Consider the following 22281-nt stretch of genomic DNA (forward strand, 5'->3'; position numbering starts at 1 on the left):
CATTTTATAAGCCAGAAAAATGATTTTCAAGAGATCATTGGACATTCTTATGGTCGAATACTAACTAGCAGAGCAAAGGCAAGCTCAGAGCTACATTCTCTGACTTCTTGCTTAATATTCTTTACACTAGGCCATTTTGGTTTTCAAACAAATGAAGTTACCATGGTTTAAGCAATTTCGCCGGGCGGTGGTGGTGCACGCTTTGAATCCCAGCACTCTGGAGGCAGAGCCAGGTGGATCTCTGTGAGTTCGAGGCCAGCCTGGGCTACCAAGTGAGTTCCAGGAGAGGCACAAAGCTACACAGAGAAACCCTGTCTCGAAAAATCAAAAAAAAAAAAAAAAAAAGGCAATTTCATTGGTTAATTAGATACCCTTCTGTGATTTATAGCATAGAACAGGTATACATGTTATAAAATATTTAACACTGTGATCAAAATGTCCTTTCCATGCATGTTCAAGCAGCAAATTAAAAATTAGGCATGGTAAGCTGCATGCCTTTTATCCCAGCACTCAGAGGCAGAGGCAGGCAGATCTCTGACTTTGTATCCAGCCTAGTCTATGTGTCAAGTTCGAGGCCAACAAGGGCTACCAGAGTGAAACCCTGTCTCAACCTTCATGCCAAAAAAATTAAGGAGCTGCATTTGGGAGACTGAGGCAAATGGGTTTCAGCTATATATCAAAACTGTCTGCAAAAAAGAAAAAATTAATAATACTAGTTTTTTAAAAATTGAACTTGAACATCATTTTATTTACTTAACTGAGTATTTTACCTACCCTTCTATTGATGAGATTGTAAAATGAAATGTGAGTGCTAAATCGAGTGGCTAACACCATTTTTCTTGTTCAGAACATCTTGTCCACTTTTCTTTCACTGGAAATAGGATAATTTGGAAATCTGAAAAAAATACTTTGTATGCATATTGATAATTTTGACAATAGTTCAAGGTAAACTGCATTTTTTTTTCCTTTGAAAACATCACTATTTTTTTCTTGGCTAAATTTGTTTTTGTTTTTCCTGGCTAAATTTTGACAGTGTACTATAATATCAAAGTATTTGCTACTGAGTGATCCTTTGTGTTTACTGTGAATATTGCATAAAATATCTCCTTTGAACACTTGCATACCTTATCAAAAGTGAAGATTTCAGTGACTCTTACAATAATTGTAAGCGATTAAACCCAGGAACAAAAAGGAATATAAAACTTATTTTATTATGTTCTGAGAGGTGCAAACCTGGTACTTTGAAAAGAAAATTTTTATTTCAGTCCTAGTCAGCACATCTGAGACTGCTGACAAGTATTTTGCCTCCCTGCCCAACCCCCAGTTTTGATGCTGGGGATTGAATCTAGATTTTCAGAAGCTAAGGAAACGTTCTGCCACCGAGCTATGGCCGCAGCCTGCAAGGTGTACCTTATGCACGTTTCACATTATTTGGTGTATGTCCCTGCACTCACTCATGTGTATTCCTGTGTGCACATGTATGGCAGGACGGCGTGTATAATGAAGTCAGGAGACAGCTTCAAGGGAAGTGGGTTCTTTCCTTCTACCCCAGAGGTTCCAGAGATCCAACTCAAGTCTACAGATGTGGTGGCAAGCTTTATCACTCACCGAGTCATCTCGTTGGCCCTTCGAGTGCACTGTACATTTAATTCACTCAGGAGAATATAATCCTGATACATTTATTTCAGCCAGACTACGTGTATACAAAAAAATCCATTTACAACTGTCAAGAAAGATGAATAATACTGACATATCTGGACACTAAGGTCTGCTATATGCTAAGAAAGTGAGAATGGATGTAATCTTGTAGACACTGGTTTCAGGAAAAAAGTTGCCTTCTTTTCCTCATGGCTCAGCCAACTCCCCTAGCTGTTAGCACGTGACTGGTGAGCACAGAGCCCTGTATCCGGCAGCTAATGACGGTGCTACCGTGGGTCTGTGGGTCTGGATGTTTTGTAGATGTTCACTCCTTGCGCCATTCTGCTGTACATGGTGACTCTTATCCAGAAGCGTCATGGCCTGTCTGCGATAGTTCTTTGGCATGTTGAAGTCAGCAGACGCACTCTCTCCTGGGCTTCACGGCTTCCTCAGAAGAATGCACAGTATTTGGAACAAAACCACTTTTAACCCCTTCCCAGCCATCCTGAATACAAATCTCTCCCTTCTTAATAAGGTCATAGATGTCTCTTGTCAAGATTGTGAAGGACTCCTCCACATTTGTAGCGTCTTTGGCTGAGGTTTCTATGTACTTCATCCCACAGTCCGTTGACAGTTTCTCGGCTTCTTCCCTTGACACCTGGCGCTGTGAAGCTAAATCACACTTATGTCCCACCAGTAGGAAGATGATATGAAAAGGCTGTACGTGCATTTTCGCTTCTTCTAGCCAGTCTTTCACATGTTCAAAAGACCGTCGGTTAGTAATGTCAAATACTAAAAATCCACCAACTGAGTTGCGGTAATAGGATCGAGTTATGGATCTGAAAAATAAAGAAGGTTGTGTAAGGACGATGCTCTTTTCTCCTTTGAATGAAACACCAAAATCAAATTTGAAGATAACGTAGTGTCATTTAAATAGAATTTAAAAATCCAATATGAAGAATCTTAGGTGTAATATCTGAGGTTAAAACATAGGCCCATTTCATATATGGACAGAATATTGAAGCTGCATTTCTTAGACACATAAGGACTTTGGTAGTATATCATCTTGCAGTGATTTATGGGGTTTTATTTTTAAGTATTTGACAGAAGAGTTATTACAAAATTGGGTTAAAAACAGATAGAAGACTGGGGATGTAAGTCAGTAGAGAGCCTAGCATGCAGGAAGCCCTGATCAATCGCTAGTACCAGATACGACCTGTATGGTGGCACAGCCCTGTAATCCCTTCACACAAGAGGTGAAGGGAAGAGAATGTTCAAGGTTGGGCTGAGACGCCAACTCATTTGGACAAGGACTTGCCATGCAAACATGAAGACCTGTGTTTGGTCCCTAGAACTCATGGAAAAAGCCTGGTGTGGTGGCTCAAAACTGTAATCCTAGCACTGGGGAGGCAGAGGCAGGCAGACCCCGGGAGCTGCTGTCCAGACAGCTAGAACACTTGATGAGTTCCAGGCCAGTGAGAGATTGGTCTCAAAAAACAAGGTAGACATAAAAGAGGAACACTACCTGAGACTGACTTCAGGCCTCCACACTCACCACACACATGTGCTTGGGCATCTGCACTACACACACACACACACACACACACACACACACACACACACACACACACACATTCAAGTCTTCTTTGCTGGCATAATGAGATTGAGGCCAGCCTGGGATACTTGAGACAGTCAGAAACAACTCCAAACACAAAACAAACAAATGGAGAGGGTGTAAAGGGAAGGGTCATACAGTAAGGCAGACTTGGTGACTCTTTCAAGGCCTGCAGTTCAGTGAGGCTCTGTTGTAACCGCTTAGGAAAGAAATCTGTTGTGCGTTCATTCCCTCTTTTCCTACCTGGATGTCATCTATCCTTTCTATGTCTTCCACACTCCTGTTTCTCCTCCAATAGTTGAAGAAAGGTATCACCTGAGAAGCCTTCTCCATCACCGAGTCCTTTCGCAAATAATCCCATTGATTATTTAATAATGCCCACTGCTATTACATTCACATCATTTTTATAATGTGACTGGATATTGTTAGCATTCAGACCCGCCCCTTGGGGACCCAGCCAATAAGTGGGCAATACCTTGGCCCACCCAGCGTTCTGACAAGGTCATCCTAGGTAAAGTGCTCTTTAAAAAAAAACCCCTCCCCACTCCCTCTCTCTTCCCCTCCCCCTTCCTATCTTCTTTTCTCTCTCTTCCCACCAGGTCTCTCTGCACCTCCTCACTTCCTCTCTTCCTCCTTCTCTTCCTCTTCTCCTCTCCTCAGCCCTTGCCCACTTTCTCTCTTCCTCCTCTCTCTTTCCCTTAATAAAACTTTAAAACTTTCCACGTGAGTGCCACCTGCATGGTGTGTCTGTCCCCGAGGCTCCCACCCTCCGTGACTGCCACCTGTGGTGTCTGCATGGCCTGTCTCTTTCTCAGCCAGCTGTGGGGTCCCTCGGCTCCAACCCACCAAGGTCTCTCTCCCGCTGTTTCACAAAAGATATGTAGGTATGTTTCTGGCTCAATCCATGGTTCCTCGAAGGTCAAACATGTTTTATACATGTGTCTTGCATCATATTGGCTGGTACAATCTAGGTATCACAAAACATTTGTTGTACAGGACTGACTGACTCATCAAAAGTGCAAGCCCAAGTGCTGAATGCCGAGGACCTCCCAAGTGTCAGAATCCAAGTTGTTAACGCTCTACACTAAACTCATCTACTTGCCCAAGGTACAGAGACCTCTGTGAAGGGACAGTGGGACACCCCAGACCCTTGTGCTCACTACATTATCCTCATTCTTAAAGCTACAGTGGTTCGCTGACCCAACATTATGTCTGCCTTTGCTTTTAGGGCAGGTGTTTTCAGTCACCGAGGACTTGTCTAGCACTCATGAGGCCCCAGGTTCAATACTTAAAATGCCAGGAAAAAAAACAAAACAAAACAAAAAAACCAAAAAAACCCACTTTCACTTTCTGACTGTGAAGAAAGTATCTACCTCCCCCCCAACCCCGTTTCTTCACTTGCCTCCCAGTTTTTCCTCAAAATTCATAAAATACTCCCAAGAGACTCCCCTCCTTTCTCCTGTCCTTTCCTCCATTTTTCTATTTTTGAGACATGGTTTTCCAAGCCCAGGCCAGCCTAGAACAGATATGTGGCCCAGCTGTCTTCCCAATTCTGCCTTCTGAGTCCGAGGATTGTAGGCACGCACTGTCATGCTAGGCTTCAAGTGACAGTTTCTGAGAACTATGTATGGTACAACATTGATGACAAGAAAAATTGCCCACCATCTTTGGCAGGATACAAATAACCTAGTTCAATTAAGTTGCCACTGTCTTTTTTAATTCTGTTGGATAATAAATTTGTTACCGTTCTGCCACTCATCTCTCTGGATGTGTATGAATTCAGGCAGATGTGCAGTATCGTAAGATAGATGTAATTAAGGTTATGTTGTCAGGCTGAAACTTCATCAGCACCAAATCTGCCTTGCTCTCTATAACTTTACCACCAGCGTAATTTTATTACACTTATTTATTTACTTTATGTGTGTGTGTATGTGTATGTTATACATGTATTGGGGGGGGGTAGGGCTGGAGAGATGTCTCAGCGGTTAAGCGCACTGGTTGTTCTTCCAGAGGTCCTAAGTTCAATTCCCAGCAACCACATGGTGGCTCACAACCATCCGTAATGAGATCTGGTACCCTCTTCTGGCCTGCAAGTATATATGTATTTGGGCACATGCATACCATGGCACACATGTGGAGATCAGAGGACGACTTTCAAGGGTTTGTTTTCTCCTTCCACCATGTGGGTTTCGAGATCTGGTTGGTTTGAAAGAAAATGGCCCCCAAAGGGAGTGGAATTAGGAGGCGTGGCTTTGTTGGAGTTATGGTATGTTTGTAGATATGTTCTTGTTGGAGGAAGTATGTCGCTGTGGAGGCCAGCTTTGAGGGTTCATATATGCTCAAGCCATGCTCAGTGAGACAGTCCATGTCCTGTGGCCTCCTAATCAAGATGTAGCCAGCACCATGTCTGCCTGCACACCGCCATGCTCCTGGCCATGATGATAATGGACGGAACCTCTGAACTGTAAGCTGACACTTCAACTGAATGTTTTCCTTTCTAAGAGTTGCCATGGCTGTGGTGTCCCTTCACATCAACAGATACCCTAAGACAAGATCGAACTCAGGTCCTCAGGCTTGGTAGGAAGTGCCTTTACCATGAGCCATCTCACTGGTTTTGCCAGTATGATTTTTTTTTTTTTTTCGAGACAGGGTTTCTCTGTGTAGCTTTGCGCCTTTTCTGGAGCTCACTTGGTAGCCCAGGCTGGCCTCGAACTCACAGAGATCCGCCTGGCTCTGCCTCCCGAGTGCTGGGATTAAAGGCGTGCGCCACCAACACCCGGTTGCCAGTATGATTTTTAAAAACAAGCCTTTTGTGGTTGAAAATGCAATGTTGAGAAGATTACTTAGTGCAAGTTTTTCAAGATTTTACCGGGATATGGGAACTTGGGAGACAGCTCAGTGGTACAAGTGCATGCTGTTCTCTGAGGACCCAAATTAGGTTTCCAGCACACATGTTGGCTTACAACTGCCTGTAACTCCAGCTCCAGGGGAATCAGATGTCTCTACCCTTGGAGGGCAACTGCATTCAAATATACACACTTACATGTAGACAGAAGGATATGTAATTAAAAATAACAGAGCCTGAACAAGGACCACACCAATAGACACGCTGATGGGAATGGGGAAGTTAGTGTTCAACCCTAGACAAAGAATTCCAGGCAACTAAGGATGCTGAGAGCGGGAGACGTGGGCTTCCCTAGGAACAACCATTCCGAGTGGTCAGCCCTGAAAACAAGCACACAAGTAACATTACCCGGATTGAGCAGGTTGTATTTATATGTTTAGACACACACACACACACACACACACACACACACACACACACCCCAGCAACAAAAATTAAAGAAAAAAAGTCCCTGGGTTTGAAAGAGAGTAAGGTCAGGGGTCCATAGGAGGGCTTGGAGCTTGGAGGGGGAAAGCGAAGGGGAAATGATGGAATGTTTAAAAAAGAACAGGAATAGATCTTTCAAATTACTGGGATGTAATACAAACAAATTAACCGCATGACCTCATTCAATCATCAAGATATTTAGAATTATGTTATTTCAGTGAATATTTACGTTTACAAGTTAAAAAATGAGCTACCATCCAAAAAGGGAAATTCAATTTTAAAATGGTTGCACATATATATGTATATATAAATATATATATACACACATATATGTATATACACAGAAGCATGCTTTACATTGTAGGAAACACCATGTTTTCTAGCAACTTGTGTATTTTTAAAAGAAAATCTTAATTTTGAATGTTAGAGGAGGAATTATTAATCCTCTGACCAGAATGGAAGGGTTGGGGGATGGGGGAGTAGAAAACCCAAAGGGCAGATCCAGGTTTTGTTTGTCTTTATTTCTTTTGGGGTTGAGGATTAAATCCAAGGCCTAATCCATAAATGTGCACTCTGCCACTGAGCTATGTCCTCAGCCCCACTGCTTTTGAATGTAAAAGAAGCCTGCTGATCTTCCCCAGTTTGAAGATGACACAATCTCACCCACTTTCAGAGGCATCTCCTCTGGCTTGACCTCAGTCCCCGCCCCCCTGTCTCCCCCCCCCCCCCCCGCCCCCCACTATCCCCTGCAATCCCACTGTAAACAAGTCCTCTGCTCCTTTGAGACTGAAGCCATCTGCTGGCATCTGTCAGCTCTGGGCCATTCTCCACAGCCTGGAGATTTTAGCACTTGGCTCTCTCTGTCTCAAGTTCTGTCGCTCTGCTGATATCAGCATCCACTCTGGTGGGTTGTTCAACAGCACCTGTTTTTAACATTTCCTCAACTCTCACAGCCTAGATTTGGGGCCCAGTGAGACGATTCAGTGCATGGGGGTGCTTGTTGCCATGCATGATGACCTGAGTTCAGTCTCAGGACCCACACAGTGGAAGGGAAGAACTTCCTCCTACAGGCTGTCCTTTGGTGTGTACTTGTCTCACACCCTCAAATAAGTAAATGTAAAAATATTTTACCTGCAAATTTGGGCTGAGGAGATGGTTCAGGGATACATCAATTGAAGTCGCTATGAATTAATTATACCTAATCCCAGGTGGGCACTCAACAGTGCCAAGGAAGCGCTGGCACTTTTGACAGGGTCCTCTACCCTCCTTCCTACTTTCTGTATCTATGCTACAGGCTTGCTAACTAACAGGCAGGAAGAGTCATGTCTGTTTTGTTCACCGTCAATACCCAGTGCTCTCCAAGTGTGTAGTACAGAATGATCACCCAGTGTCTTTGTGAATGAATGAATGGATGATCTGGTCAGAGTGACCAACACAGCTGATGAGGGAAACAGACATGACAGAATAATGAAGCCAGGGCATGGAGATAAAAGCAGTAGAAAAATGTTGTCTAACAAAACATGTCATCTCTCAGCAGTTGGGCCTCGTGTTTGCTACATAAGAGCATCTGCTATCTGTACTGGAAAGGCTGATTTACACACAGCAGTCGGCGCTCTCGGTGAAGTTTCTTGGTGGTGGTAGGGTGACTTTTAAGCTGGAGACATGTCAATGAAGCCAAAGAAAGTTGAGTTGTAGTGTCTTTTGTTTGTTTGTTTTTGTTGGTTTTTTGAGACAGGGTTTCTCGGTGTAGCTTTGGAGCCTGTCCTGGCACTCGCTCTGTAGACCAGGCTGGCCTCCAACTCACAAAGATCTCCCTGGCTCTGCCTTCCAAGTGCTGGGATTAAAGGTGTGTGCCACACTGCCTGGAAATTGTAATGCCTTTTAAAATTAATTAACTGGGCATGGTGGTGTGTGCTTTTAATGACACCACTCAAGCACAGGCAGGCAGCTATCTGTGAGTCCAGGGCCAGCCAAAAATACATAGTGAGATCCTATCGTTAATTTTTTTGTCTTTTTTTTTTTTTTTTTTTTTTCAGAGCTGAGGACTGAACCCAGGGCCTGGCACTTGCTAGGCAAGCGCTCTACCACTGAGCTAAATCCCCAACCCCCTTATCTTTAAAATTTATTAATAATTACCATCATTACTATTGTCTATGCATGATGTATGCTGTGAGGCCAGAGCACAGACTCATGGATTTAGTTCTCTCCTTCTACCTTTATATGGGTTCTGGGATTAAACTCAGGTACACTACCTTGTAGTTGTAGTTATGCCCCTGTTAAGAAAAAAGATGGATTTTTCTTAATCTTAGAGGAAATTTGTAAAGTATAATGTACTTCTCTGACCCATAAATGTGAGACCCAAAAAGTAGCAGCTTTAACAGGACTAAAGAAAGTACCTTTGATTGGTCTATGCTAAGGGTTCTCAAACTGTGGGTTGACACTCCTTGAGGGGGTCAAATGACCTTTTCACAGGGGTTGCCTAAGAGCATCTGAAAACATAGATATTTACATTATGTTTCATATCAGTAGCAAAATTACAGTTATAAAGTAGCAATGGAAATAATTTTATGGTTGGGGTCACCACAACATGAGGAACTGTATTAAAGGGCCATAGCATTAGGGAGGTTGAGAATCACTGTTCTATGATATAACACAAGCAACTTGGCCACTTAGGCCATCAGATCTAATGGTAGCAGCCTCAGGTGTACACACAAGACTGAAATGTTCAATTAAGCCCAGGGAAGACTCCAGCGGACAATTATAGGAGTGACATTTTGGAACAGAGGCATGCTCTTCATCAAAGGCTGTTACACTTTTGAAAAACAGTTCTTGGCTCACAACCTGGCTTTGAAAGAGACTAAATGCCCTTCTACAGAACACCAAATGACTGCGAGACTTGAATACTCACTGTGAGCGGGGTATTCCTTGATGCACCAGGCTTGAGCTCCATCACCCCCACCCCAAACACACACACAGAGAGTGAGAGAGTAAGAGTGAGAGTGAGAGAGAGAGAGAGAGAAAGAGAGAGAGAGAGAGAGAGAGAGAGAGAGAGAGAGAGAGAGAGAGAGAGAGAGAGAGAGATCAAGCAAGCACCAGTCAGCAGCACCAGTCAGCTCCACTCCTTGGAGAACTTAAAGCTAACTAGAAAAGGGAAATGCTCCCAGTTGGAAAGCTTCCGGTGTACAACTCCCTGTCTACTTTTCCTAGAGGATAGATGTGGCTCAAGACCCACAATTCATTAGCACAGGCTAAAGGTTTGTCATGAAAGCTAAAACAAAGCCCACCATCTACTTATAAAGAGGTTTGAGGGGCATGCTGATGAACACGTAACAAACAGTAGTAACAAACTCTTGTAGCTTACATGAGAGCCTACCGAAAGGACAGGAATTCTGATAATTAGCAAAACAAAACAGCCTGTCCTGTCATTGTAAGTAAAGCTTTCCTCTCTAGTTTGAATGGAAAGTGCTCTTGAGAGCTGGGCCAGGGCCCAAGGGTCTTCCCTTCACTCAGGTTGGCTTGGATGGCCATTGTTTGCTACCCACATCTCCAGCAACTACTGATGTGAGAAGTTGGATGTTCTCACTGTAAAGGATTTACTCTGGAATCAGGACATCTTAGTAACCATCCATGAAATCACAGAATGCCTCATCCCTTGCTGTGGAATTGTATATAGGGCACCACTTAAAGTATTCTGTTAATCATGGTAAAGATGGGAACCGGGCTAATGTCAACCACGGGATTCTAAGAGCTTGCCACTATCATCGAGAGGCAGCTGGTCCTGTACAACTGTGGAATGGCCCGTGAGGATTTAGATGTGCCACATCCAGGAGATGTCACCTTGCAAGGTTTTGACATGGTTCTTCAGAATGCATACATCCTAAACGAATGAGTAGTAGAGGGTGGGTGTTTCCTCCGTGAGTCACAGTTGTTCTGTGGGAAGCAATGGATGAAGGTTGGGGATGAAGCCTTTCTCAATTGCATTTAATGAGTCACTAAATCTTATTTTATTTTCAAATTTCCTTTCCGTTTTCTGCTAGTGACTCACACTGTAGCCCACTAGGCCTTGAACTCCAGGCAAATCTTCTGACATGTCCTCCCAAGAACTGGGATTATGAGTCACCATGTTGGGCTCCTGAGTCACTAAATATTTTTGATGCTTTTAATCCCTTTAAATTTTGCTGATAAACAAGCTTTTGCAGTCAGAGGGGGAATGCTTTCACTAGAGAACACTGTAATGCTCCTACTGAATTAGTCCAGGCTGCCAACTGGCTCCTTAGAGTGTCTATGGCAGTGGCTGAACAGGTAGGAAAGGGGCAGCACCATCATGAGAGGACTGTAGGCTTCCTGTGGCTCTTGCTGCTCAAAGTTCATGGGCTGGATCTACTGCTTCTTCTAAACTCGGTTCTCCAGCTTAGGAACTCTCTTATCCTAGCCTATCAAGGCAGCCTCAAAAGAGCTCTGAGCAAATTTAACTTTTTATGAAGATCCTTAAGATACTTTTATCCAGGGTGTCCAGGATATATCTGATCCAGGAAATTTGCACAGACTTTTTCTCAGAAAAATGTTAGAAATCAAGGTCACAAGGTCATAACTTCCAACATGGTTTTATAAAGTGAAGGTTTGGGCCGGGCGGTGGTGACAAACGTCTTTAATCCCAGCACTTAGGAAGCAGAGGCAGGTGGATCTCTGAGTTCGAGGCCAGTCTGGTCTACAAAGTGAGTTCCAGGACAGCAAGGGCTAAACAGATAAACCCTGTCTTGAAAAAACCAAAACAAACAAAACAAAACAGTAAAGTGAAGGTTCAATTAAAAAATATATATATGGCCACTGATAATGATAATGTACTGTATAATTTTTTTAAAAGCCTACAGAAAAGAGTTTGTGTGTTTTCACCATAAAATATTGTCTGAGGTAAATTAATGTAATCATATTTAAACATTAGACAACAAATATGTATATCAAAATGTCATGGCACCCTATAAACATGTACAATTTTGTTTGTATTACAAAAAACAAATCTAATAAATTATAGAGAAATGAAGACTAGCGGGAGATCTTCCTCTATGCTAGTCAGTCAAACTATTTGTCACTATGACAAACACCTGAGAAAAGCAACTTAAGGGGAAAAGAAGATTTATTTTCGCTCACAGTTTCAGAGGTTTCTGCCCAAAGTCCCCCGTGATAAGAAAAAGCATCATGGCAGTCAGGGTGTGTGAGCAGAACTGCTCACCTCAGGGTGGTAGGGATGGAGAAGGTGAAGAGAGGGAGAGGGATGTAGGGCTAGAGAGGGAGACGAAAGTGATAGGTAGAGGGACACAGACAGAGAGGAAGAACATTCACATTCCAGGGACAAGGCATATCTTCCAGTGATGTTTCCCAACCCTTCTCCAGATCTTCCCATTGCTATCATATTGTGACACCATTGGGGATTAATCTATCAGTTAGGTCAGGATTCAGTCACTTCTCCCAAACTCATCAGCTGGCAACTATATGAGCTTTGGGGGACATCTCAGACTTGAGTCGTCAAACCTCTTTAATTTTTAAGTGCATAGTACAGTACCGTTAAGTTTAAGGACAATACTGCTTAGATCTTCAGGTATCTAGACATCTATTCTATAGAACCATCATTCTATTCCCTGCTTCTTTAGGTTTGACAAGTTAAATGCTTCTAATAGTGGAATCGTGCCTTCTCTGTTCTCCGACAACTCTTTTTCCAAATAGCCCAGTCTATCCTCAAACTCATAGTTAGCCTTAGCCTTCTGGGTACTGGGATTCTAGGTGTACGCCACCATGTCCAGCATGGCTAAAAGTTTGAATTTTCTTCTTCTTTATTCCCCCAGAGAGAATATATACACAAGTGATTGCTAGCAGCCTTGGAGGCCACTTGCATTTACAAAGACTTGCTTAATGTATGATTAATGTGAGGACTGGGAGCAAACTGCTGTGGGGGAACTTGGAGTCTTTTGGCACAAAGAACAATTATTGAGGTTCTAAAGAAATGATAAATGATATCTCAGGCAGCTACCTAGTTTTCTGGCAAGCACTAAAAGCAAGATAATGTTGCTATTTGGAGGATAACACTCCATAGGCCCTGGAGTGCTCAGGAATTATAGCAGTGACATTATCTAAATATTTCAGTGTAAGTGGTAAGATATATAGTGTTTGCATGTCATCTTGAACTTTGCTAGATGGGCATCAGACCCCTTAAAATCCTGGGCACCTGCTGGCTTTGGTTAAAAGAGCCACATGCTCCCCCTGGAAATGCTCTTCTTGCGTCTGTGCCAACTGTAAAATAGGTATTCAGAAGACAGCAGGGCTTTGATGTTGAAGACTGTTGGCAGCTAGTAGCCCACAAATGCATTAGTCTCTCTTCCAGCCAGGGCTGTAGGTTCTGACTGCCCTTGTGGGAATAGGCCTTGTGTTGCTGCTTCACTCTCCTGCTTCTTTTGTCTGGTGATACTGGCCCTCAGGATGATGTTCGGAACTCACAGAAAGTCTCCCCTTTCATTTTATCAGGACTCAGTCCCTGCCCTTGCCGAGGATTCTGACACTGTGAACTTAGCATAGTCTTTCTTCACCCAAACATTAATAATTCCAGCTTCCTCCCATTAAAAAAAAAAAATCAGGCTGTGGTTACAGAGGCTCCAAGAAATAACAAGGAACTAATGGAGCCCATTTTCCCTTTGAACATGTCAGTCAGCTCCCTAGTGGACATCTTTTATCTCCCTTTCATGACACATCCCCCATGGTGACAGTGCTTCTTGCCATCCCCGATACTCTGTTTGCTATTTTTGTTCTTTTTCTCCATAGCAGTTAATACATTCTGGCATTCTATATCATTTCTCATCTTATTTGATTATATCTCAACTCCCTGCCTCCATTATAAAATAAGGTCCATAGGGCTGGACAGATGGCTCAGTGGTCAAGAACACTGGCTGTTCTTCCAGAGGTCCTGAGTTCAATTCCCAGCAACCACATGGTGGCTCACAACCATCTGTAATGAGATCTGGTGCCCTCTTCTGGCCTGCAAGGATACATGCAGATATTACCCTATATAATAAATAAATAAATAAATAAATAAATAAATAAATAAATAAATAAATAAATAAATAAATATTTTTTAAAAAATAAGGTCCACAGAGCTAGTCATTTGGTGTATGGCTATAATCCCAAGATTGAGAGGCTGAGGCAGGAGGATCATGAGTTCAAAGCTAGCCTTGGCTATGTACTAAGAACCTCCACAAACAAACAAATACATGCCATTTTACATGGGTGCTAGGGATCTGAACTCAGGCCCTTGTGCTTGAACAGTAAAGCTCTTTATCCACTGAGCCACTGAGCCATCTACCCAGCCCCTATTCCAGTGCTTTCTGGTATTTTTTTTTTTTTTGCAGAAGAGTAATGTTCAGCCTCTCAACATTACTTTACTTTTCACATAATAAAAGGGATTAATCAGAGATAATTAAATACTACCCAATATAAGCAAAGAATAAATGTTCTTGGCTTAGAATTCTCCTATCATTTCTGCATCTACAATCTACTTCCATGTGGCTTTTTCTGTTGTGGAATATTACTTTAACTATGTAAAGATGTGTTACATTTGTTTATGTTGTGGAATATTACTTTAACTATGTAAAGATGTGCTATATTTGTTTTTGCTGCATTTATTTAATTATGTAAAAATGTATTGCTGTTTTACCTTGCCTGCCTAAGGCACCTGATTGGTCTAATAAAAAGCTGAATGGCCAATAGCCAGGCAGTAGAAGGACAGGTGGGGCTGGTGGGCAGAGAGAATAAAGAGGAGGAGGAATCTAGGCTGGAAAGAAGAAAAGAGAGAGAGAACAGGGAGAAAGAGAGGAAGACGCCCAGGGCCAGCTGGCCAGCCATGGAAGAAGTGGGAAAAGCAGGACGTACATAAGGAAAGAAAGGTAAAAAGCCCCGAGGCAAAAGCGTAGATGATGAGAAACAGTTTAAATTAAGATATAAGAGCTTGCCGGGCGGTGGTGGCGCACGCCTTTAATCCCAGCACTCGGGAGGCAGAGCCAGGCGGATCTCTGTGAGTTCGAGGCCAGCCTGGGCTACCAAGTGAGTTCCAGGAAAAGGCGCAAAGCTACACAGAGAAACCTTGTCTCGAAAAACCAAAAAAAAGTATATATATATATATATATATATATATATATATATATATATATAAGAGCTAGTGGACAAGCATAGATAAGGCCGAGCATTCACAATTAATAATAAGTCTCCATGTCATGATTTTGGGGCTGGTGATCTGAGAAAGCCTGCTACATTTTTCTGTACTGCTTTGTGTCCTATGATTTCATGTTCTGAAATGTATGACACTCATCGATTATCCTTTCATCATTTCAGCCTACTTTTAAAACTACTGTTTTTTTTTTTTTTTTCGGTTTTTTCGAGACAGGGTTTCTCTGTGTAGCTTTGCGCCTTTCCTGGGACTCACTTGGTAGCCCAGGCTGGCCTCGAACTCACAGAGATCCTCCTGGCTCTGCCTCCCGAGTGCTGGGATTAAAGGCGTGCGCCACCACCGCCCGGCGCTAAAACTACTGTTTTTATTTCCAAGTCAATTGAACGAATGGGACTTTCCACAAGTAAATCATCATTCCTTCTCGGATTGGGGGTTGGGGAGAAGGTAGTATGTAAGGACTGAAAAGGTATTTCATAGTACTTATGAAACTTTAAGAGCCATACCCAGATGTGTTCTCAAGACCTCCCCTTATCTAAACAGACAGAACGCTTCAGAATCAGGGTGGCCAGTAAGATGGCTCAGCAGGAATAGGGTCTTCCATCAAACCCTGATGACTTGAGTTCAATCCTTGGGACCCATATGGTGGAAGGAGAGAACTGACTCTCACTTTGTATATCATTATTATTATTATTATTAAAGTGTAATAGTGCAGTCAGCAAGGGCTGCACAGAGGGGAAGGCTGTCATTCACTGATGCCACAAATATATGTTTTCATTTTGATATTGCAACCACTATGTAAAGCAGTTTTCCCCTTTCTTTCCTGAATATAGCAGTAAGTAAAACAATGGTTTGGATGGCTATTAATCTGGGTCCACTGGGGTGGGTGTTGTGTTGTTTGGAAACAAACACTTTCCAGGATAGAAACTGTGTGTGCCATTACAGTTTGCTTCCACCATAACAAGCTGGACATAGAAAGAGCACTAGATATGATGTTAAGAGACCTGGGGGGCTGGGGAGATGGCTCAGAGGTAAAGAACACTGGCTGCTCTTCCAGAGGACCCATGTTCAATTCCAAGCACCGACATGTTGACTCATAACCATCTGTAATTCCAGTCCCAGGGCATCTGATGCCCTCTTCTAGACTCCACGGGCACTACATACATGTGGTACACAGGGCATACATACACATAAAATAAAAATAAATAAAATCAAGAGAAGAGAACTGAGGGTTTATTTATTTATTTATTTTTGTTTTGTTTTTCTAGACAGAGTTTCTGTCCTGCAACTTGCTCTGTAGACCAGGCTGGCCTTGACTCACACAGATCCACCTGCTTCTGACTCCTGAGTGCTGAGATTAAAGGTGTGTGCCATCGCTGCCTGAGATCAACTTGCCTCTGCCTCCCAAGGGCTAGGATTAAAGGTGTGTGCCACCATTGCCCGGCGAAAACTGAGTTCTTACGAAAATCAGCTATGGGCTATAAGATCTTGGGCAAGTCAAAGATTCTCTATACATTAATTACATTACTTAGAAAATGGCATTTTTCCATTGGGAAGTGGAGACCGGAGGATCAGGAGTTCAGTTTTAAAGGAATAACTACAAAGTGAGTTTGAGCTGGATTTCATGAGACCATTTCTCAACAAAAATTGTGTAAATTTAGTTTAATAAAAAATAAGAAAGTCTTTTCTCTGGTGACACCTATTAATAGCACATTGAAAACTATTTCAAGGAAAAGTAGCAGGCAATACCTATAATTTGAGAATCTATAATCTTTCTTCATAATGCCTTTTTTTTTAACAGCTAGGGAAGTTCTGTTTGTTTGTTTTTTGTTTTGTTTTTAATTTTTTTTTTCTTGAGACAGGATTTCTCTGTGTAACAGTCCTAGCTGTTCTAGAACTTTTTTTTTGTAGACCAGGCTGGCCTCCAACTCACAGAGATAGAAATCCACCTGCCTCTGCCTCCCAAGAGGCCACCACTGTCCAGCCCAGCTAGGGAAGTTTTTAGGAACCACCTAACTCCCCTTTGCAGCATTCTCTCTTGGTCTCATTTCTTGGTTTCAGTTTGGGTCACTTACTACACTTTGTACATCTGAGGCAGCATCTATATTTGAAGCTGTACTTCGGCAGTATCTACATGACTCTATATCACACTAAACCCTGTAAAGAGGGATACATTGGGAGGGGCTAATGAATCAGAAAAAGAGGATGGGGAAATGGCTCAGTGGGTAAAGCGCTTGCTTTGTAAGTATGGGGACCTATTTGGGTCCCAGCACCTGTGTAGAAAAGCCAGGCTTGGCAGCGTGCACTGTAGCCTCAACACTGAGGCAGACAGGAGGAGCCCAGGAGTTAACTAACAGCCTTACAGCCTAAAGCCTTTTGCTAAGTTAATTAGCCAGCTAACTCATTCATGTAGGTCTGCTATTGCTTCAAATCTGAAAAAGATGAAAGCAACTTATCAAAGGAGCCTTTCCCCAAGCATACATACTCCTTGCGCACCAGTTATCCCTAATTGGTTATTTTGGAAATAGCCCAAGTAAATCTGTTAATTTAATCAAAGTTAAACACACATTTCTTTGCTGCAATATTCCTTTGCAGCTTTCTTCCTCCAGTGCTGGGATCGAACCCAGGGTCTTGGGAATGGTAAACAAGTACTCTGCCACTGAGCTACAGCTTTAGTCCTTGGTAGTTTGAGAAAAAGTCTTGCTATGTAGCCTATACTGGCTTCAAACTTACAATCCTGCCTCTGCTTCCCAGGTGTTTAGATCACAGGCATATACCATCGCACCTTGCTTCTTAGAGGCTTTGATAAGGTGTTTTAAGGGGATGTTATATGGGTAGAGATTTCTAAACACATGTAATTATGCAAGTCATCCTTTGAAAAGAATCACAGGAGATGAGTGTTCTACAGAGCACATCTTGAGAGCACGGAGGCAGACACTATTCTCTGAGCATTATAATTAGTGGCTATAATTGTACTACCCAAAGGTCAGACAATATGGAAAAAATGGCCAAATGTGGTTTGAAATCTGGAAGTCTTATGGTATGTGTGTATTCATTATTGCTACCATGCTTTTTCCACTTTATATTTTAGACCACTTTCTGCTACTCTGACAAAATACCCGAGGCTGGATACAGTAGAAAGGAAAATAGTTCATGTAGTTCAGTTTTGGAGGCTGAAAGTCCTAATAGCTTGACACTAGGTTTGGTGAGGGCCCCTTTGGCTGGTAGGTGACATCCTGGTGGCAGCATGTTGGAGAGGAAGACATCATACAGCCAGACAAGGTGCCAGAAAGCTGGGAGGGGCCATTCTTTTGTAAGAACTTACTTTCACAAAATTAATTGGGGTTCCATGAGAAATTATTTTTTAAAATGCTCTACCTTAAATTTTTCCTTTAAATTTTTATTTCATGAATTTATTTATGGGGGGGCACCACAGTATACACATAGAAGTCAGAGGACAATTTGTAAGAGTCAATGCTTTCTTTATACCATGTGGATCCCAGGAATCACTTAGTTTACCAGGTTTGACAGCAAGTACCTTTACCTACAGAGCCATCTTGCAGACCCTCCCTGAGAAATTACTTGATCCCTCTCAAGGATGATGTATCCAAAGACCCAACGACTTTACTCTATAGAGCTCTCCTTTTAGAAATCCTGACACTTCTTACCAGTTACACTGGTAGAGCTGGTGGTAACTGGTGGTTTCAGCACAAGGAGACAGACCATAGCATTTTATATTACATAAATGCATTTTATGGAAAAACCGTCAAAATTTATATTCCTCTGCTTAACACCTTTTATATTTTTAACCCTTCCTATAAACTTACTAACGCTATATGGCCCCGGGTATGGTGGCACACACCTTCAATCCCAGCCCTTGGGAGGCAGAGCCAGGCGGATATCTGTGAGTTCGAGGCCAGACTGGGCTACAGAGCGAGATCCAGGACAGGCACCCAAAGCTACACAGAGAAACCCTGTTTCGAAAAACCAAAAAAAAAAAAAAAAAAAAAAGAAAGAAAAGAAAAAAACTCAAACCAAACCCAAACCCCCCAAATGCTGGCATTAAAGGCTTGTGTATGCCCAGTGTTGTTCCCTTTTGAGAGGGTCTGGTTGTGTAGCCTGGGCTGGCTACACAAGATCCTCCTGCTTCAACCTTTGAATGATAGGCAAGTGTCACCATGTCCAGCTGATCTTGTCCCTTTTTGTTTTGCAAGTAGTTAAAATCCACTAGAATGCTAATTTAAATACTGAACAGAAAACTAGTCATGATAATTACCAGCTGGTCATTTCATTGTTCTGTAATATATTTCTTGATGTTTTCAAGCTACACCATGAGCTCTCTGAGGTAAGCTCCTTTTTTACTTTATGTCTAATCACCAATAAACCTTCTAATACAATATTTCCCACAAATTCCTCAGGGTGTGCTTGTAATGACAGGCATATATCTCCAAGTACCCTTGATTGTAATAAAACGTGCCAGGAGATCCATGATTCAAAATAAACATCTGTATTTTCTAGAAGATGTGGGATGATTTAACAGTAATTGTTTTGAATGCAGTTTTATGGTGAAGCTTTCTGCTAAATGTTAGAAAGGCAAGTATTGTAGGTAGCTACTGAAATATGTATTTATGAATATGCCATTGGTAAAGAGCCAAGCAAAACAAAGTATGACTCATTGTAAACATTCTCTAACTGTTCTTGCATTATTATGGGGCAGTTACTGGATGGTTTTAATAATGTATATATAAAATGAATTGCTATTTACATTCTTCTCAAAGGCATTACAAAACTGTCTTTAGCAAAGGTCTTTACATTCTAATAGATTAATTATCCTTTATTTTCCTGTCACTAGGTCGAGGAATTACTTTTAAGTAAATAGAAACAGGAAAATTTTACTACCTTTAAAGGGCAGAGCAAGCACTCTCAGTAAATGTTTTTTTTTTCTGACCTTGAAATACTTCAAAGTTTAACCCCGACTAAGAGCACAAATAGAAGAATCTGTAACTGATCTCAAGAGTGGTTGAACTAGAAGGAATCTTAGAAATCATGAAGATATCTTCATTTTACACAAGTTTTAAAAACTGTTTCAATCAAAGGAGGCTGATTGAAAAGGGAACAAAAATGTCTTCATGGAATTCTAAACAAAATCGATGCTCCTTAACGCCTCTGAAAGCTGACCTTACCATTTCTGTACTTCACACACAAAAGTAGGAAAACTACTCTACAAGCAAGCAAGGCAGCTAGTTCCCTTACTATCTCCACAAATCAGTGTCAGGCCCAGGAATGGAAGCCAAAAATTTCAATGTTGAACACTCTACAGATGTCGGCTCCACTCATTCGGAACGGATGCTGGTTGGGAGTGAGGGGAAGCCATGTTTGGGAAGTTCCTTAATGGAGTTCTTTATTTCACAAGCAGAGTACTTGCTGAGAGACGTAAAAATGCTAGCCCGCAAGAGTTCCAATTGATCATGTGATTTTTAAGAAACAAAACAGTACATTACCAGTTTCTTACCATCCTCTAAAATAAAGTACTCTTCGAACCCAGAAACTGGAAATACGCTTTAAATGTGATTTGGTCTCAAATATCCAAGGATTTCAGTTTCATTTACTTTTTTTTTTTTATTTCCGTAACGTTAGTCGTCTTTGTACAATTTAGAAAAGTATTTTCTCTTGTTATCACGCCGGAACGTTAAGTACGGATCAATGAAATAAAGGGAAAGTTGCAGACAAACCTCAATATTAGCTTTCTCACGTCAAAGCACCAAAGAAGACAAACTTTTAAAGGCAACTCCACCCTTTAAACACAAACACACACACCCTCAGTTGTGTCTGTGACTCCGATGTTGCCTTGAGTGGTTTTCCAGGACCTACTCCCCAGGGTCATGGCCCAGTATTTTCTGATGACCGCACTTGGTGCTGTCAGATGTTCCAACCAACCGCATGCATCTCGCTGTGAACCGTTCCGAGGGAGCCCAGGCCATAACCCCAGCTGGAGTTACGCTTGCTGAGAACTAAAGATTTATCACAGACCAGGGAACCCCACTTGGCATTTCTCCCGGCCCGAAAGAGGCTTGGTCAAGGCTGAAGACGGGACGCTAGGAGGAAGGTCGTTGAGTCAAGTGTGTGTGCGAAGTCGAGATTGGGGTGAAGGCAGCGGGGGAGCTAAAGGGACCCACATGCCCAGAAGAGCAGATAGAGCTAGGGAAGACTGGGCGACCCTGGTTCGGACGGGAAAGGAGACAGAAAGGGGGCGCAGGAATCCGCGCTAAAGAAAGGAGAAACTGCGGAGGAGGAAGTAGCCCCTGGAAGGGGAGGGGCGAAGGGGAAGCGAGCACCGAGAGCGAGCACTTTCGAGAGCTCGTAGCGGGTGCCTCCCTACCTGAAGCGCTCCTGCCCCGCCGTGTCCCAGAGCTGCAGCTTGATCCTCTTGCCCGGCTCAATCTCCAGCAGGCGCGAGAAGAAGTCGACGCCAACCGTGGGGTCGCAGGCGGGGGAGTGCAGCCCTGGGAAGCGGCCCTGGGTGAAGCGGTGCAGGAGGCACGACTTGCCCACCGTGGAGTCCCCGATCACGATGAGGCGGAACTGGTAGATCCAGATAGTCTCCATCGCTTTTGTGCCCCACGCGCTCAGGGGCAAGTTCTGCCGCGGGAACTGTCCCTTCAGCACCTCTGCGGCGCGCGCCCCGCCGCTTCCAGCATCTTCCTGCGGCTACGGCCGCCGCCTTCTGGGGAGGGAGGGGCGGGTCCGCGGGCAAGGGGCGGGGACCTGTCTTGCCCGAGGCGGGGCTTGAGCATAGGGGCGGGACCACAAATTAGGGCGGCACCGCAGGTAGGGGTGCGATCATGAGCTGGGGGCGGGGATCTAACTTTCCGAGGCGGTATCTCGGGCTGTGGGCGGGGCTCCAACCATAAGGGGTGGGAACTGATGGTCTGGGGGCGGGCCCTCGAGCATACAGGGGCGGGGCAAGAGCCTCCGCCTAGTGTATGGGGAAATGGAAGAGCCCCAGACTACCGTACCGCACTCTGGTCCTGCCCTTGCTAGAAGCGGACCAGGAAGTGGGTGTGGCGAAAAGACGTGACAGCAATAGCAACCAATGAAACTGTATTAGAGGGCCAAACTGAAAGTTCAGCCAATGGGAAGTGAGAGTCATTTTCTCGCTCAATGTGTCTCCTTACATCAGGACTCCTTACATCAGGACTCTTGATCTGGGAAGTCGCCCTACCACTAGTGTGATTCTATGTGTGGATTCGTGGTGTCCGAGTTTTCAGAAGAGTCCAGTTGGCGGCTTTCTGCTGAAGGAAACAAATCTGCAGAACTAGTTCTGATTGTTTCTGTTAAGGACTGCCTGTTGCTTTTTGCCACAGCGTTTTCAAGATTACACAAGCAAGAGAAACGTCCAGTTCTTGTCCTATGCTCTGTGGGGCCCTCCAGCCTGGGAAAAAGTTGAAATGTTGAGAAGCCCATACATGTCATCACTATTCTCGGTCTACA

General features: G+C 43.2%; 1 protein-coding gene across 1 annotated transcript; it reads right to left on the minus strand.

Annotated features, from left to right (window-relative positions):
• Positions 1 to 1665: 1665 nt before the first annotated feature.
• On the minus strand, positions 1666 to 21830 carry Rab39a (RAB39A, member RAS oncogene family). The gene is made up of 2 exons (XM_006972315.4): positions 21170 to 21830; positions 1666 to 2477 (listed from the first exon to the last, which is right to left on the minus strand). The coding sequence occupies exons 1-2, from the start codon at positions 21394 to 21396 to the stop codon at positions 2051 to 2053; spliced, it is 654 nt and encodes a 217-aa protein (XP_006972377.1). The 5' UTR covers positions 21397 to 21830; the 3' UTR covers positions 1666 to 2050.
• Between the last annotated feature and the right edge of the window lie 451 nt (positions 21831 to 22281).

Source organism: Peromyscus maniculatus, chromosome 7, assembly GCF_049852395.1.
Source record: "Peromyscus maniculatus bairdii isolate BWxNUB_F1_BW_parent chromosome 7, HU_Pman_BW_mat_3.1, whole genome shotgun sequence".
NCBI lineage: Eukaryota > Metazoa > Chordata > Mammalia > Rodentia > Cricetidae > Peromyscus > Peromyscus maniculatus.

Coding starts and splice junctions, on each gene's coding strand:
- Rab39a (XM_006972315.4), bottom strand. CDS start 21,396: ATGGAGACTATCTGGATCTACCAGTTCCGCCTCATCGTGATCGGGGAC. Junction 2,478..21,169: donor GCGGGGCAGGAGCGCTTCAG/GTAGGGAGGCAC, acceptor TTTATTTTTCAG/ATCCATAACTCGATCCTATT.